This window comes from Podarcis gaigeae (assembly GCF_964106915.1).
Source record: "Podarcis gaigeae genome assembly, chromosome: 15".
Classification (NCBI taxonomy): Eukaryota; Metazoa; Chordata; class Lepidosauria; order Squamata; family Lacertidae; genus Podarcis; species Podarcis gaigeae.
In genome coordinates, this window is record NC_139692.1 from 29,632,420 (window position 1) to 29,646,623 (window position 14,204).

General features: G+C 48.0%; 1 protein-coding gene and 1 long non-coding RNA gene across 2 annotated transcripts; one reads left to right on the forward strand and one right to left on the reverse strand.

Moving 5' to 3' along the window:
• Nucleotides 1-5,650: 5,650 nt before the first annotated feature.
• Nucleotides 5,651-14,204, forward strand: LOC310832718 (C-C motif chemokine 4-like). The gene is made up of 4 exons (XM_083714907.1): nucleotides 5,651-5,773; nucleotides 6,796-6,852; nucleotides 12,761-12,875; nucleotides 13,484-14,204. Exons 1-4 carry the CDS (start codon nucleotides 5,713-5,715, stop codon nucleotides 13,617-13,619), a joined length of 369 nt encoding a protein of 122 aa, XP_083571033.1. The 5' UTR covers nucleotides 5,651-5,712; the 3' UTR covers nucleotides 13,620-14,204.
• On the reverse strand, nucleotides 8,436-14,152 carry LOC310832737. The gene is made up of 3 exons (XR_014558386.1): nucleotides 14,012-14,152; nucleotides 12,743-12,912; nucleotides 8,436-8,525 (listed from the first exon to the last, which is right to left on the reverse strand). It is a non-coding gene; the product is annotated as an uncharacterized lncRNA (long non-coding RNA).

Here is a 14,204-nt window from a genome sequence, read left to right on the forward strand (position 1 = left end):
AGCCGCATCTCTAGGTGAGAAACCAACAGGCAGGACCTGAGCACAAAAAAAGCCCTCTCCCCTCCAGTGGTTTGCAGCAACTGCTGTTCAAAAGCATTGCTGCCTCCAGCTGTGGAGGCAGAGCATAGCCATCCTGGCTAGTAGCCATCAATAGCCCTCTCCTCCTCCATGAATTGGTCCAGTCCTCTCTTAAAGCCACCCTACTTAGTAGCCATCACCGCCTCCTAAGGGTGCACGTTCACGAGTTCCACCTGATGCTTGCACCTTCCTATGTACATGCTGGACTCAAGAGGATAGAGGCAGGAAACGGAATTCCTGGCCAACGACTTTGCAGCAGAGTTTTGCTGGTTGCACTCAACCCATTTTGCTTTCTCTTCCAGGGGGGTCCGACCCTCCAACTTCCTGCTGCTTCACCTACATGGCGAAGAAGATCCCCCGGAACTACATAGCTGACTTTTACAAAACAAACAGCAGGTGCTTTCAGCCAGGTGTTGTGTAAGTATAAAAATAATTCTGCTCTGTTTGCAGCCTCCAGGCATGGGAAAGGGTTGGGGTGTCCAGATGTCCCAAAAATAATTATTATTATTGTTATAATAATAATAAATTTGATTTATTAATAAATATACCAACCCCGCTCGCTTCTGCCATCCGTCAGGAGTCTAGCTGAGCCATCCAAGCCCCCCCCCAAAAAAAATCATAGAATTGTACAGTTGGAAGGGGCTGCCAGGGGTTCCCCCTGCAATGCAGAAATCACAACTAAAGAATCCCTGACAGACTATGATTTTATGACCCTACCTCAAGGGCAAGAGAGGGCTTGACAGGAAGGCAGAGAAAGCCAGATGGGAGGCTGATTGTGTCTCTCCTTTGATTCCCTCCAGGTTCATCACAAAGAAGGGCCGGGAGATCTGTGCCAACCCCACAGAGAAATGGGTCCAAGAATACATGGACCACTTCGAGCTGAACTGAGCATCAGTCCTGGAGCAACAGAAGCCGTCATCCTTGACTGGGTCGATGGGCATCCCAGGCCTGGCACCATTTCCTGCCAAGGGCATCTCAAGAACACCACTCGGCTGGTATGGTTTATACATATGACTGTTTTAATATTACCACAGAATAAGAATTTCCCCAATAAATGTTTTTTTTCCTACAAGTTCTGTTGTAAGCTGAGTGTTTCTTCCTACCCACCTGTTTGCAATCTGTGGTGTAAAAGAGGGTCCTGAGATGGGGAACCAAATACATACGGCCCTCAATACCTCCCTCTTTGGCCCTCAGAACTCCCCACAGGCTGCCCCCACCTTCCACTAGCCCAGTTTCAAGTTCTCATTGGGTGTTTTTGCCTGGCCTGCAAATGTTTCCTTGAACGCTGATGATGCTTAGTTGTGCATCTGTACAAAAAGAAAAAGAAAAAGAAGGATTAGATTGCAGATAAATAGCAAAGGTAACATTGTTGGTCCATAAGGGGGGGACGGATCCACAGATGGGAATCCTTTTATTATCACCAAGGGTGATCTTTTGGATCAGCAACTGGTTACATAACAGGAAGCAAAGAGAAGGAATAAATGGACAGCTTTCTGAATGCAAAGAGGCAGAAAGTGGAGTCCTCCAAGGAGCAGTATTGGGACCTGTCCTTTTTAACCTTAGGGGTGAGCAGTGAGGGGACCAGGTTTCCTGTTGATGCCAAATTGTTCAAGGGGGTTGAAACAAAAAACTGGTGGGTCCTTCTTCTGCCACTTGGACAGCATCGCCTGATGCTCCTCCCTCCGCTTCCATTGCCCTCACAGCATGAAGCTCTTTCACCAAAGGGTCGTCTAGCACAAGCTCCTGCATCCTTTTCAGAACAGGTGGGGGGTTGTGCAGTCCTGGCACCCAGTGAAATGTGGGCGTGTTCAGTGTAAGTGAGGCTGAGCCAGTGCAATGAGAAACTGAACCAGAAGAGCAAACGGTCTCTTGTGGAGTACGGATTCCTGAGGGGTTATTTCCATTGTTAAGGGAGAGGTTTTTCCCTTGGGCTCAGTCTGCTCTTGGGTACTGTTGTGATCCTCCAGAAGATTTCTGAGATAATAAGGGCACACTCCCTGGCACACTCCCTGCCATGTCCAAACATGACCCCTTCACAGAGTTGGGCAAAACAGAAATCTCCCTGGGACCTTGGTGACTCTAGATAAGCCTGCTCCTAAGAAGGACATAAGAAAAGCCTCCTGGATCAGGCCAATGGTCCATGTAGCCTAGCAGGCTGTTCCCACAGTGGGTGCTTTTCTTCAAAGCATGGAGCTGCAGCAGTCTTGGCACAAATGGTCTCTTATCGACAAAGAAGATGCCACAGATTGCCTGCGTGTTTAGATGTGCCCATATCCTGCCTCGGTATCTTGGGCATCTGGTCCTCCTTATCAGAAGATTGCAAACTGCTTTCCCTCTTGCAATCTCCTGAAGTTTCATTACGTCCCCTCTGCATTCTGGAGGCTGCAGACACAAGACAGACCCATGTCTTTGTTGACCCTGCGCAAAACCACCCCCTGCGTGATTCCAAAAGGCATATTTAGTTGGTGTCAAACCAGGCTTGGTTCTGTGCATGAATCTAAACCCATGGAGATTGGTATTTTGCTTTTTAACTTATTCATAAACAATCTGGATTCACAGGAGAGCAGTGAGGTGGCCAAATTTGTTGTTGATGTGGAATTGTTCAGGGAGGTTGAAACTGTTCCAAGCCACCTCATTCTCCAAGGAGAGAGAGACTGCAGGGGTCCCAGGAACTTCCCCAGGTTTAGATTCCTTGGAATGAGGGTCAGCAGAGACTGTGGTATCTTTGGGGCATATGGTTTTATTTACACATAGATACAAGCCAAGTATAAGATGTGGGGGGCTCACAGCATCAGCACCCCAACAGATCTTGCTTCTCCACCAGTCACAGCTTCAGATCCAGCACAGAGCTACCTGTCTCTGCGGCCTCCAGCTTCCAGCCTGCTTCCAGCCCAGCTCACTTTGTTCTCCTATGCAGCAGCTAGATTGGAGAAGGTGGATGGGGCATTTGGTCCTCTCTGGTCTTCTCCACACATCTTCTTGTCCTGCTGCTTTTCCCTGGAGAAACCTGGTATTTAGTCTTCAATTGATGCAAATTGTAGGGATGTGTATAGAAACTGAGATAGGATATATTAGCTTCAGTAGATATTATCCTTCCTGACACATGTTTGTGAGTGTAGCAAAGTATACCCCTTTTGCGTCAAAATTAAGAAGCTGTTGATTGAGCTGGTTACAGTCTTTTTGATGAAGCATTCCAGGATGCCTTGGTGCAGACAGGATTTCCCTGGTATTTCCTCCTTTTATCACCCTTAAAACAATATATATGGATGATGGAGTCTGAGTCTTTTGACCTCAGACTCAACAAGTTGCTACGTCTCTGTAGAGATGCAGATGTAGAAGATTCATGACAATGGCAAGTTAGCAAGACGGAAGGGAGTGAAAGAGAGAGATGAGGACGTGACCAGCCTTTTTATATAAATTGCACCCATCTCTCCCTGGCCACACCCAAGGGGAAGTGGCTCCCACAGCATTGACAGGAAGTCCTCCGTATTGGATCCACATTCTTCTGAGTGCCCATTTTAGTAAACAGAAATGTTGGACTCAGCTGCTCTTTCTGGATACCCCACACAAATGACAATTTGGGTTTTCTCCAGATGGACATTTGCCCTGATTTAGAGCTAAAGAGCAGGTTTTTGCATATTCCACATGAGAAACACCTACCCAAACCCTCCCAGCTGCATCCTGGACCAGGTGATGTTTCTGCAGCCCCTTCAAAGGTAGCCTCACATGGATCACATTGCAACAGCACAAACAAGGGCCTCATCTGGGCCAAGTCTGGCTTGCCCAGGACCTGGTGCTGTTAGCAAACCAGAAAATACTGAGCAAAGCCCCTTGACCCCAGGCAGACCTGCTGAGTCCTGAACTATGAACCACTAAGAAAGTTCCACCACTCCCTTGGACATGTATAGAGTTCCTCTTCAGGTCCTGCAACATGGAATGGGATCACCACCACAGGGCCAGTTCACTATTCTCTCCAAGGAGGCTTCTTGTCCACTCTGCTTGAAGCTGCTTCATTTTATCAAACTTCTGGTTCTGCAGTTGCCCCAGTTTGTCAGGCAGCTGGCCTCACTGCCACTCCACTTTCTCCAGTTCTGCCGGTCTACCTGTTGCTGGATTTGCTTCTGGAGCATCAACTTGAACTGCTCAAGGAGGGCTGCTGCTTCTCCCACCATCTTGGCCCAGCCGCACCTCGCTCACAGGTCCTCCTCCAGGAAACCCAAATCCCACTTCTGACACCACCAGTCTCTAGGGATTCCAGATGCAGACCCTCCAAGTGTCCCTATTTCCCAGGGCAGTCCTGGATGTACAGAAGCCATCCCAGTTTCTGATTTAATCCCAGAATGTCCTGCTTTTCCTTAGGACATTCCCATTTGCATTGGTGAAATGTAGGAGGGTATGGAGTTATGTGACCCCAGAGCCCAGGAGATAACTACACAACCTTTAGAAGACTTCTATTTGGAAGTTTTTAATGTTCAATGTTTTATTTTATTTTATATATGTTGGAAGCCACCTAGAGTGGCTGGGTCAACCCAGTCAGATTGGCGGGGTATAAATATTATTATTATTATTATTATTATTATTATTATTATTATTATTTAGTACACCCCTATTTTCATTACAGAAATGTTGGAAGGAATACAGGTGCTTACCACCAGAGCCAGTTCACAATAGGGTGCTACTCTAATCCTTCAGAGAAAAGTGATGGGGGTCATGGCATGCACTCAGGTATTTCCTCAGCTGGTGGGGACTTCATAGGATCAGTTCCACTTCGGCAGGGAGAGTGCAAAGCCAGGCGTGGAAAACAAAGCGGCAGAAATGTAGGTGCAGGTGGGCCTTTGGTGGATCTAGAAGACAGGAGCCTGCCTGGAGTCCCTCTGAAAGCAGTGACGGTTGGGTATCTCCACATCGGATATGGAGTACTATTAGAAAGCTCCCCCCAAAAAACCCAGCCCCTGGGGTCATGTCACTCTCCCTTGTGTGTAGCCAGGTTGCCACACTTCCATGTCCCTAACATGGCCTGATCCTTCTCTGGACCTTGTTCCAACTGTCCTATTTTTGCCCTCACAGGGCCTCAGCTCTCCCCTGATGCTTTGGAAGCATCTGAGCTGTTTACCTAGAAATGGGCTTGGCCCAATAAAGGCGTCTTATTGCCCCCCCCCCTTATCAATCAAAAGATCCCATGGATGATGGGCCTTGTGATACGTCCACATCCTGCCTTGGTATCTTGGGCGTCAACCACTCACTATCTCCCTTGCTTTTGGGTGGAGCGGAAACTGTCTAGAAACATCTCCTATAGACAAGAGACCAGGAGGAGCATCAGCGGCCAAGGAAGAAGTCTGAAAGGGCAATGAGTCCTCTTTCCATCTTATCAATCGAAAGATGCCACAGATGATGGGCCTCAGACATGTTCACATCCTGCCTCTGTATCTTGGACATCAGCCTCTTGCTATCTCTATCGCTTTCAGGGGTGGGGGAACTTTTCTGAAGCTATCTGTCCTGTGACGTCCTCTCCAGATGTTGTAATCGCAATTGTTTTGTGGCTAGAATCACCTATAAGAAGAGACCAGGGGAGCTTCAGGATACTGAGCGTCAAGGCATCCAAGACCCCAGACCGTCTCTCCATCTCCACCTGCCATGAAGCTGTCTCTGGTTGCCCTCCCCTTTCTCCTTCTGGCTCTGGCTGCTGCTAGCCCACGTGAGTCTGCCCTTCTCATATGTGGGTTTTTTTTATTTAGGAGATTTATACCCACTTTTGTCTGATTTTCACAACAATGATGTAATGACTATTATTATTATTATTATTATTATTATTATTATTATTATTACAGGTGGCACTGTGGTCTAAACCACTGAGCCTCTTGGGCTTGCCGATCGGAAGGTCGGCGGTTCTAATCCCTGCGACAGGGTGAGCTCCCGTTGCTCTGTCCCAGCTCCTGCCAACCTAGCGGCTCGAAAGCACTCCACTGCAAGTACAGTGGTACCTTGGGTTACGAACTTAATTCATTCTGGAGGTCCGTTCTTAACCAGAAACTGTTCTTAACCTGAGGCGCACTTTTGCTCATGGGGCCTCCTGCTGCCAGCGTGACGCCGGCACATGATTTCCGTTCTCATCCTGGGGCAAAGTTCTCAACCTGAGGTACTACTTCCAGGTTAGCAGAGTTTGTAACCGAAGTGTTTGTAACCCAAGGTACTACTGTAGATAAATAGGTACTGCTGCAGCGGGAAGGTAAACAGTGTTTCCTTGCGCTCTGGCACTCGTCACGGTGTCCCGTTATGCCAAAAGTGGTTTAGTCATGCCAACCACATGATTCGGAAAGCTGTCTGTGGAGAAATGCAGGCTCCCTCAGCCTGAAAGCGGGATGAATGCCGCAACCCCATAGTTGCCTTTGACTGGACTTAACCGTCCAGGGGTCCTTTACCATTGTTGTTGTTGTTGTTGCTGCTGCTGCTGTTTTCTTACATTTCTTAGTCGCTTTATACAAAAAAAAAAGTCTTACAGCAACTTAACAATATAAAATGAAGCCCGATAAGATCAGATGAAACCAGTTAAAAATTAGGGTGGGGGACCATAGAAAAGTATAATATTTGGAAATTGCATAGTCATTTATTTAAAACACAGCATGGAGAACCTTCCGTCTTCTGGTGGATGGAGACAGAGGGGGCTTCCTTTTGGCTCTGCAGACAAGCCAATACTCTCCATTCCTTTCTCCCTTTCAGGTGAATATGATGAGGAGTTTGGGATCCGTGATAAGTCTATTCCCAGTGCTGGTCTTGGTAAGCCCTCCTTTCAGGGTGTCCACAATAGTCAAGCAAGCCAAGTGGTACCAGCCTCATGTGGGTGGTTGCTTTGGTGCCTAATCCAAAAGGAAGCAGAGGTTATCCCATGAGGACTACAGTGGCACAGCTCTCTCAAGCAGATTGTCAGGCAACTTGCAAATCTACACCTACAAAAGAAATCTGAAATCCACACCATCTTGCCTCTTTGCCCAAACCTGGAAGATATTCCAAGAAGGAATTCCCAAAGAATGTCGTGAAGGACTATTTCTACACCAGCGGCAACTGTCGTCTGTTTTCTGTAGTGTAAGTTTCCACATCAGGGCAAAAACCAAGAGGCCAGCTGGGTAACATGTTTCAAAGGGTAGAAGGTGAAGTGAGGCTTAAGCACTTGAGGGACAGATAGAGAAAATCATGAAAGTAGATCACAGAAAAATGGAGAAATTGTCACCCAGGAGCAGAGATTGGGTGTGACTATTTTCCAGTCTTAAATTAAGTTCAGCATTTCAGCAGAGGCTTGCAAAAATAATAATAATTAACATTGCATAAAAATTTGTAGACATTGTTGTGCATTTTGCTCCTAATCTATGCATTTTTGAAAGCAAATCCCACCACCAACACCACCGCCAACAGGTTGCAGTTTTGGACTCCAAAATGCAGAGAAGGGTAGGTTTTGAGGGCAAGCTGTGTTTCAGTGGGCATCAGAGGCACCAAGTTACTTCCGAAGAGTGAGGGAGCCTGTTGCATACTTGGGACATCATGTGCTTGACATGTCACATTGCATCGTCGGGAGTAGGCTTAACACAGAGCCCAGCATGGCGCAGTTTCAATGGCTCGCAGTTCCTCCTCTCTTGCACTCAGAAGGAGCCAGCCACTGAAGCCGTGCCACGCTCAGTCCCGTGCTCAGCCTCCTCCTCAGCCCCCTGCCAACAGATATTGAACAGGGCAAAGACAGCTCGGCCCCACAGAACCAGCACCCCAGTGGGCCTATTCATTTGGGAAGCATGGATTTGATGGGATCACATTAAGACTGCGCTCAGAAGCTATTTCTTTTCCATCTCTATACCCTTCTGAGGGCACAAGGTCCAAACCAAGGTTGAACCTGGTGCCCTTTGACATGGAAGGTGGGCTGCCTGCCTTTTTCTCCAGACGCAAGAGAAGTGGGGTCCTCAGGCTAGTGGAGAATTCAGTGACACATGGTGAATGTCTGTTTCTTTCTTTAACAGGTTTGTATTCAAGAATGGAGATTTAGGCTGTGCTGACCCAAATGCCCAGTGGGCCAAGGATCTTATGGAATACATTGACAGCATTAAGCATTCCCCCAGCTCAAGACCCACAACTGTGCCTATCCCCAGCGCCTAGCCCACATTAGGAAAAGGCACTGGAAACCACAGCAACCGCCTCACCTCCTCGCTGAACCTCGTCCCTCTCTCCCTCCCTTTCTCCCCGCTCATATTCAGGCCCCTTCATGGCTGAAGAGAGTCTTCAGTCAAGGGACTCTGTGGTTATCAAGGCATCAATCTAGGAGCAGCCGGCCGGCCTTGTGGGAAAGGGTCTACCAGAAAGTAGTTCCTGAAGTCAGCAGCACACAGGTTTCTGCTTCTGCTGTTCTTAAGTGTTGCTTATCGGAGTATGTTTGCAAATGGGCCAGTCTGCAGTTCTGCTGTTGGCTTCTGAAAATAAAGATGCAGTTTGAGTTCCTCTCTGTCTTTTGCGAGTCCTTCTTCTCTCCAGGGGGGGAGGGGGGTGAAGCAGATCCAGGCAGTATGAGAACAGCTTCAGAAGGCGATGGAGATGACAGGCATTTGTGCAACCTCAGCCCGCAGGGAACAAGGTGGTCACGATTCCCAAGGCTGTCCCTGCTGCCTCCCTTGGCTCAGCTGGTTGGGTGGCCATATCCGGGATTTAGCCTTGATTCAAGGAGATGGCAAGGGAGGAAGACCCGCTCCAGTTCCCCTTTTTGTAGAGTCATCATCAAGAATGATGGGGTCTCAAATTTCAGCAGTCCTCTGTGCAACACCAAAAATTCAGCACCCCACCCCACCTCTCACCTTCCATTCTACATCATAGTTATGGCGCCCTCTTCTCTGCACCCAGTGTGACCAAACCAGTTGCATTCCCCTAAATCCGCCTCTGCTCCACCATCTCTTTGGATTCCCACCAAGAGCCAGCCAAGCCTTATCTGGGATTTAGCCTTGATTCAAGTAAATGACAAGGGAGGAAAATCTGCTCCAGTTCCCCTTTTTGTCACGTCATCATCAAGAATGATGGGGGCATCTGTGCTGTCCCCAATGCACAATGGGTCCAGGATCACATCCACCTTCTCCCCGTACCCAGTGGCGAACCTTGGGGTCTCAAATTTCAGCAGACCTTGTGCAACACCAAATTTTCAGTTCCCCACCTCTCACCTTCCATTCTACATCATAGTTACGGCGCCCTCTGCTCTGCACCCAGTGTGACCAAACCAGTTGCATTCCCCTAAATCCGCCTCTGCTCCACCATCTCTTTGGATTCCCACCAAGAGCCAGCCACGCCTCTGCCTCTCTCTCAGCCTCAATTCCAGACAAGCCCACTCTAAACAATACTTTGGAGCTCCTTGACAGTATCAAGGAGAATGTGGGCAGGGGGGTAAACTAGACAGTATCTATTAAGTCATTCATAAAGCCTTTCATAGCCCCTCCACAAGTAAGTAAGCCCAGAGAATCATGGGATAAGAAGGCAGGTCCTCTTGCGGATCGGTAACAGGTGAAGAATCAGGAAGGAGAAAGTGGGAAGGAATGAAGAGTCCTCCCAGTGAAGGGATGGAGAAAGTGGGCTACCCAGAGGACCAGGATTGGGCCCTGTGCTTAACTCAAATGAACATGGATCCCTGTTGATAAGGAAAACATCTTGGGGTGTGGATTTACTCTGCTGCCCAGCTCATTGGGGTGCCACTCCCTGCAGGTCTCTCCAGTCAGCAAAAGAAGGAGTCTCCAGCAAAGTTAAAGAAGCAAAGCAGCGGTCAGTGGACCTGATCTTTATTTGTTGCAACAAGGTTCAAGCACATAAAGAGTAGGAACCCCCGAGCATGAGGTCGCGTGAACTTTTAAGACATCTCCCCATTTCCCATAATACATTTTTCAACAGCTTCATCGATGCATCACAGATATGACACAAAGTAGGAGAGTTTCGGATGTAGAAACATGAGCCCATCACTCACCTTGGTCAATAACCAGGTTTTTAATATTAATTATGCACTTCTCCAAAGAACAATAAAAGTATTTGCACATCCCCCAAGCTACAAGGCTTTCCTGAGCTTCTCCTTTGAAAGTATCAGGATTCAACCACCATCCCAATGGATTTCTGTCTGGGTTATGTGCTGCCTTTGATCGCCTCCTGCCTCCTATTGTGAGGCTAAGTTCTCATCTTATGGAGGGGCAAGGAGTACATGGCCTTATGCTCAAGGGATTATGGAGGCAGGGTGGGCTCTAGATTCCCATCGTCCAGAGGAGTCATTACCATTGGAACCAAGGAAATCGGTCAAATCATTGACGTTTGGTGATAATTTGTGAAGTGTCTACAGTTTTCTCTATGGGATAGTCAGAGGAAACAGTACAATACATGGTATCTGCTTATTGCTCCAAGTTTATAGACGGCTTTTCTGAGCCTCTTTTTTGTTGCGTATGTATGGTGCTTGTGTAAATGGTCCCGGTCCTGGCCTTAGTTCGAGGCTGTGGTGGGGACTTGGGATTTTTTGGGGGGGGGTCATTTAACTGCCCCCATCCCTGGTTTTAACACTGTGCACAGCTTCTATGCACTAAGCTAGTCAAGCAGCAAAATTCCTTAACAGACTTCCTCACACAACTTGCCCAGGGTGGGCAAAATAGAGATCCAGGTGGGCCTTGGGTGGATCCAGAAGACAAGAGCTTGCCTGGAGTCCCTATGGGGGTGGGTACGTAGGTGGGAGTCTCCGCAAGGGACACAGAGGGCTCTTGGGTGCTCTCAGAACCCATCCAAGAAAAGGAGTCCTTAAGTCATGGCACCCTCCATTGCACCCACAGCCCAGCTGCTACCCATCCTTCACCCTAAAATGGCCTGAGCCTTCCCTGGACCTCGTTCCAGCTGCTTTACATTTGTGCTCACAAGGCCTCAACCCTCCCCTGAGACCGTGGAAGCACCCAGGCTGTTTACACAGAAATGGACGTGTCACACGAAAGGCTCTTATCAACCCCCTTATCAATCAAATATGCCACAGGTGATGGGCCTCCTGAGACGTCCACATCCTGCCTCCGTATCTTGGGCATCAACCCCTCACTATCTCCCTTGATTAGGGTGGAGTGGAAACTTTTCAGAAGTCAATCTAGAAACATCGTCTATAAAGAAGAGACTAGGGCGTACTGAGTGCCAAAGCAGTCAAGGAAAGAGACTGGAAGGGCCCAATCCTCTCTTCATCTCTGCCTGTCATGAATCTCTCTCCCGCTGCCCTCGTCTTCCTCCTCTTCATGGCCACTTTTGCCCTGGCCACTGCTTGCCCACGTGAGTTTATTATCCTTCTTTTCTCCGATGTATTTTTTTATTTGGGATATATAGAGGCTTTCAATTGATTTTTAAGACAGCAATAAGGCCAGCTGACCCATGAAGCAGGGTGAGGCAACCACCTTGGGTTGCAGGATTGACTGGGGCAGCAGATCTGCCCTCCAAGGAATGCATTGTCCTCTAGCTCTGCTGCTGCCACCACCGAAGTGGCAGCAAAAGCTGCGGCTTGCTCTTTAGAGGCCAGATTTGCCACGTCTTTGCCACGTCTCTCTGCCCTGTGCCACTGCTGCTGCAGCCTCTTGGAGGGGACCAGAGGCAAGATCACAGAGATTCCCAGGTGTAGAGCGGCAGCTGCAGTCGTGGCCCATGAAGAGGCACTTGGCTTACCCATGAAACGGTGCCACGGATGAGCCTCACGTGGATACCAGACCTTTGTCTTGCTCTGTGACAAATCCACCCCAAAGTATGCCTCCCCCAAACCATAGGCTAGCAACACAGGTTTCATGGGTCAAGATTCCCATATCCATGGCTGTGGGAGGCGGACAATTCACAGGGATGCAAACCGATAATGGCCCTCCATTCCTTTCTCCCTTTCAGGTGTAGAATCCAAGAAGACACAAGGTGAGAAAACGTATCCTCGTAAGTCTTCCTTGTCTCTCTCTCCTCTACCTTACTCAAAGAGGTCAATAATCTGTACTCATTCTATGTGCCTTTTTATAATTTTGCTTTTCAGCCGTTATTTTTCACCTGTTACTATAATTGTTCTCTCTGTTTTATACACAAAATGGAAAAAAACATTCTCCTGGTATGTCTTCCTTGTCTCCCTTTCCTCAACCATTTCTTATCTATCAGTTGGAAATATTGGTTTTCATTTAGAGGGAAAAGGAGTTGCAGATAATGAAATGCTGGTTTTCCTTGGTGGGAGGGCATGTGGGGGGGGGTTCCTTGTATTTTTAAAGGATTGTGTGTTTGTTTAATTTTTGGGCAAGGGGTGTGGAGACGCAATCAGGACTTGACTACATCCCAGTCATGCAAATTTCAGAGGTTTCTAAACACTTGCATGTACATACACATAGGCACACACAGGCTCTCTCTACCCAGAAATGAAGGTGCACATTCCAGGCAGCTTAAGCCACTTGAGCAGCGGGGAGGGGGCACAAAGTGGTCTTGATTGAGGGAGGATCTTGGCAGCCCTGAGGGGAATCTTGAGGGCTAGATCAAAAGCCCTGGGGACCACATTCAGAGTTCCTCCATGCTTGCTTTTAAATGCAAGGGCCTCCACACAGAGACAGGGATGTGTATGTTTGGATGTTTGATGTGAAAAATGTAAAACAACCATTGCTAATAAATTGAGTCAATTAACAACAGTACCTACTTATATCACTTCTTACAGTTGGGCTGGATCCCTCGTCTCCCTGCTGTGAAAATTATTCCAAGAAGAAATTCCCAAAGAAGTTCGTGAAGGATTATTTCTACACCAGCGGCAACTGTCGTCTCTCTTCTGTAGTGTAAGTTTCCACATCAGGGCAAAAACCAAGAGGCCAGCTGGGTAACATGTTTCAAAGGGGAGAAGGTGAAGTGAGGCTTAAGCACTTGGGGGACAGATTGAGAAAATCATGAGAGTAGATCCCAGAAAAATGGAGAAATTGTCACTCGGGAGCAGAGATAGGCTGTGACTATTTTCCAGTTTTAAATTCAGTTCCTCCTCTTTAAATTTAAGTTCCTCCTCTCTTGCACTCAGAAGGAGCCAGCCACTGAAGCCGTGCCACGCTCAGTCCCGTGCTCAGCCTCCTCCTCTGCCCCCTGCCAACAGATATTGAATAGGGCAAAGACAGCACCCCACAGAGTCAGCACCCCAGTGGGCCTATTCATTTGGGAAGCATGGATTTGATGGGATCACATTAAGACTGCACTCAGAAGCTATTTATTTTCCATCTCTATACCCTTCTGAGGGCACAAGGTCCAAACCAAGGTTGAACCTGGTGCCTTTTGACATGGAAGGTGGGCTGCCTGCCTTTTTCTCTAGACCCAAGAGAAGTGGGGTCCTCACGCTAGTGGAGAATTAAAAGGGCACATTCAGTGACACATGGTGAATGTCTGTTTCTTTCTCTGACAGGTTTGTATTCAAGACTGGAAGATTAGGCTGTGCTGACCCAAATGCCCAGTGGGCCAAGGATCTTATGGAATACATTGACAGCATTAAGCATTCCCCCAGCTCAAGACCCACAACTGTGCCTTCCCCCAGCGCATAGCCCACATTAGGAAAAGGCCCTGGGAACCATAGCACCCACCTCGCCTCCTCGCCTCCTCGCTGAACCTCATCCCTCTCTCCCTCCCTTTCTCCCTGCTCATATTCTGGCCCCTTCATGGCTGAAGAGAGTCTTCATTCAAGGGACTCTGTGGTTATCAAGGCAGCATTCTAGGAGCAGCCAGCCTGCCTTGTGGGAAAAGGTCTCCCAGAAAATGGCTCCTGAAGTTGGCATGTGCCCCTTTCATAGCTAAGTCAATCAACACTGTTTGGCAGGTTCTGTTCAAGCAACCAAGCATCTGTTTCCAAGCAGCTTTGCAAAATGTTGATTTCCAGTGTGCAGGTGCGGGATGAATCCATTTTAAGGAAATTCCCACAGCATGATTTAAATCTCACCTTGGGTATCTGCCTTGAGAATCCCCACAGCAAATGTTTCTGAATTCCTTGCTCTCTGCTTGAGAGGCAACTTTAAGCAATCTGATTTCTGTTTGTGTTGTTGTTAAGTGTTGCTTATCAGACTATGTCTTCAAATGGGCCAGTCTGCAGTTCTGCTGTTGGCTTCTGAAAATAAAGATGCAGTTTGAGTTCC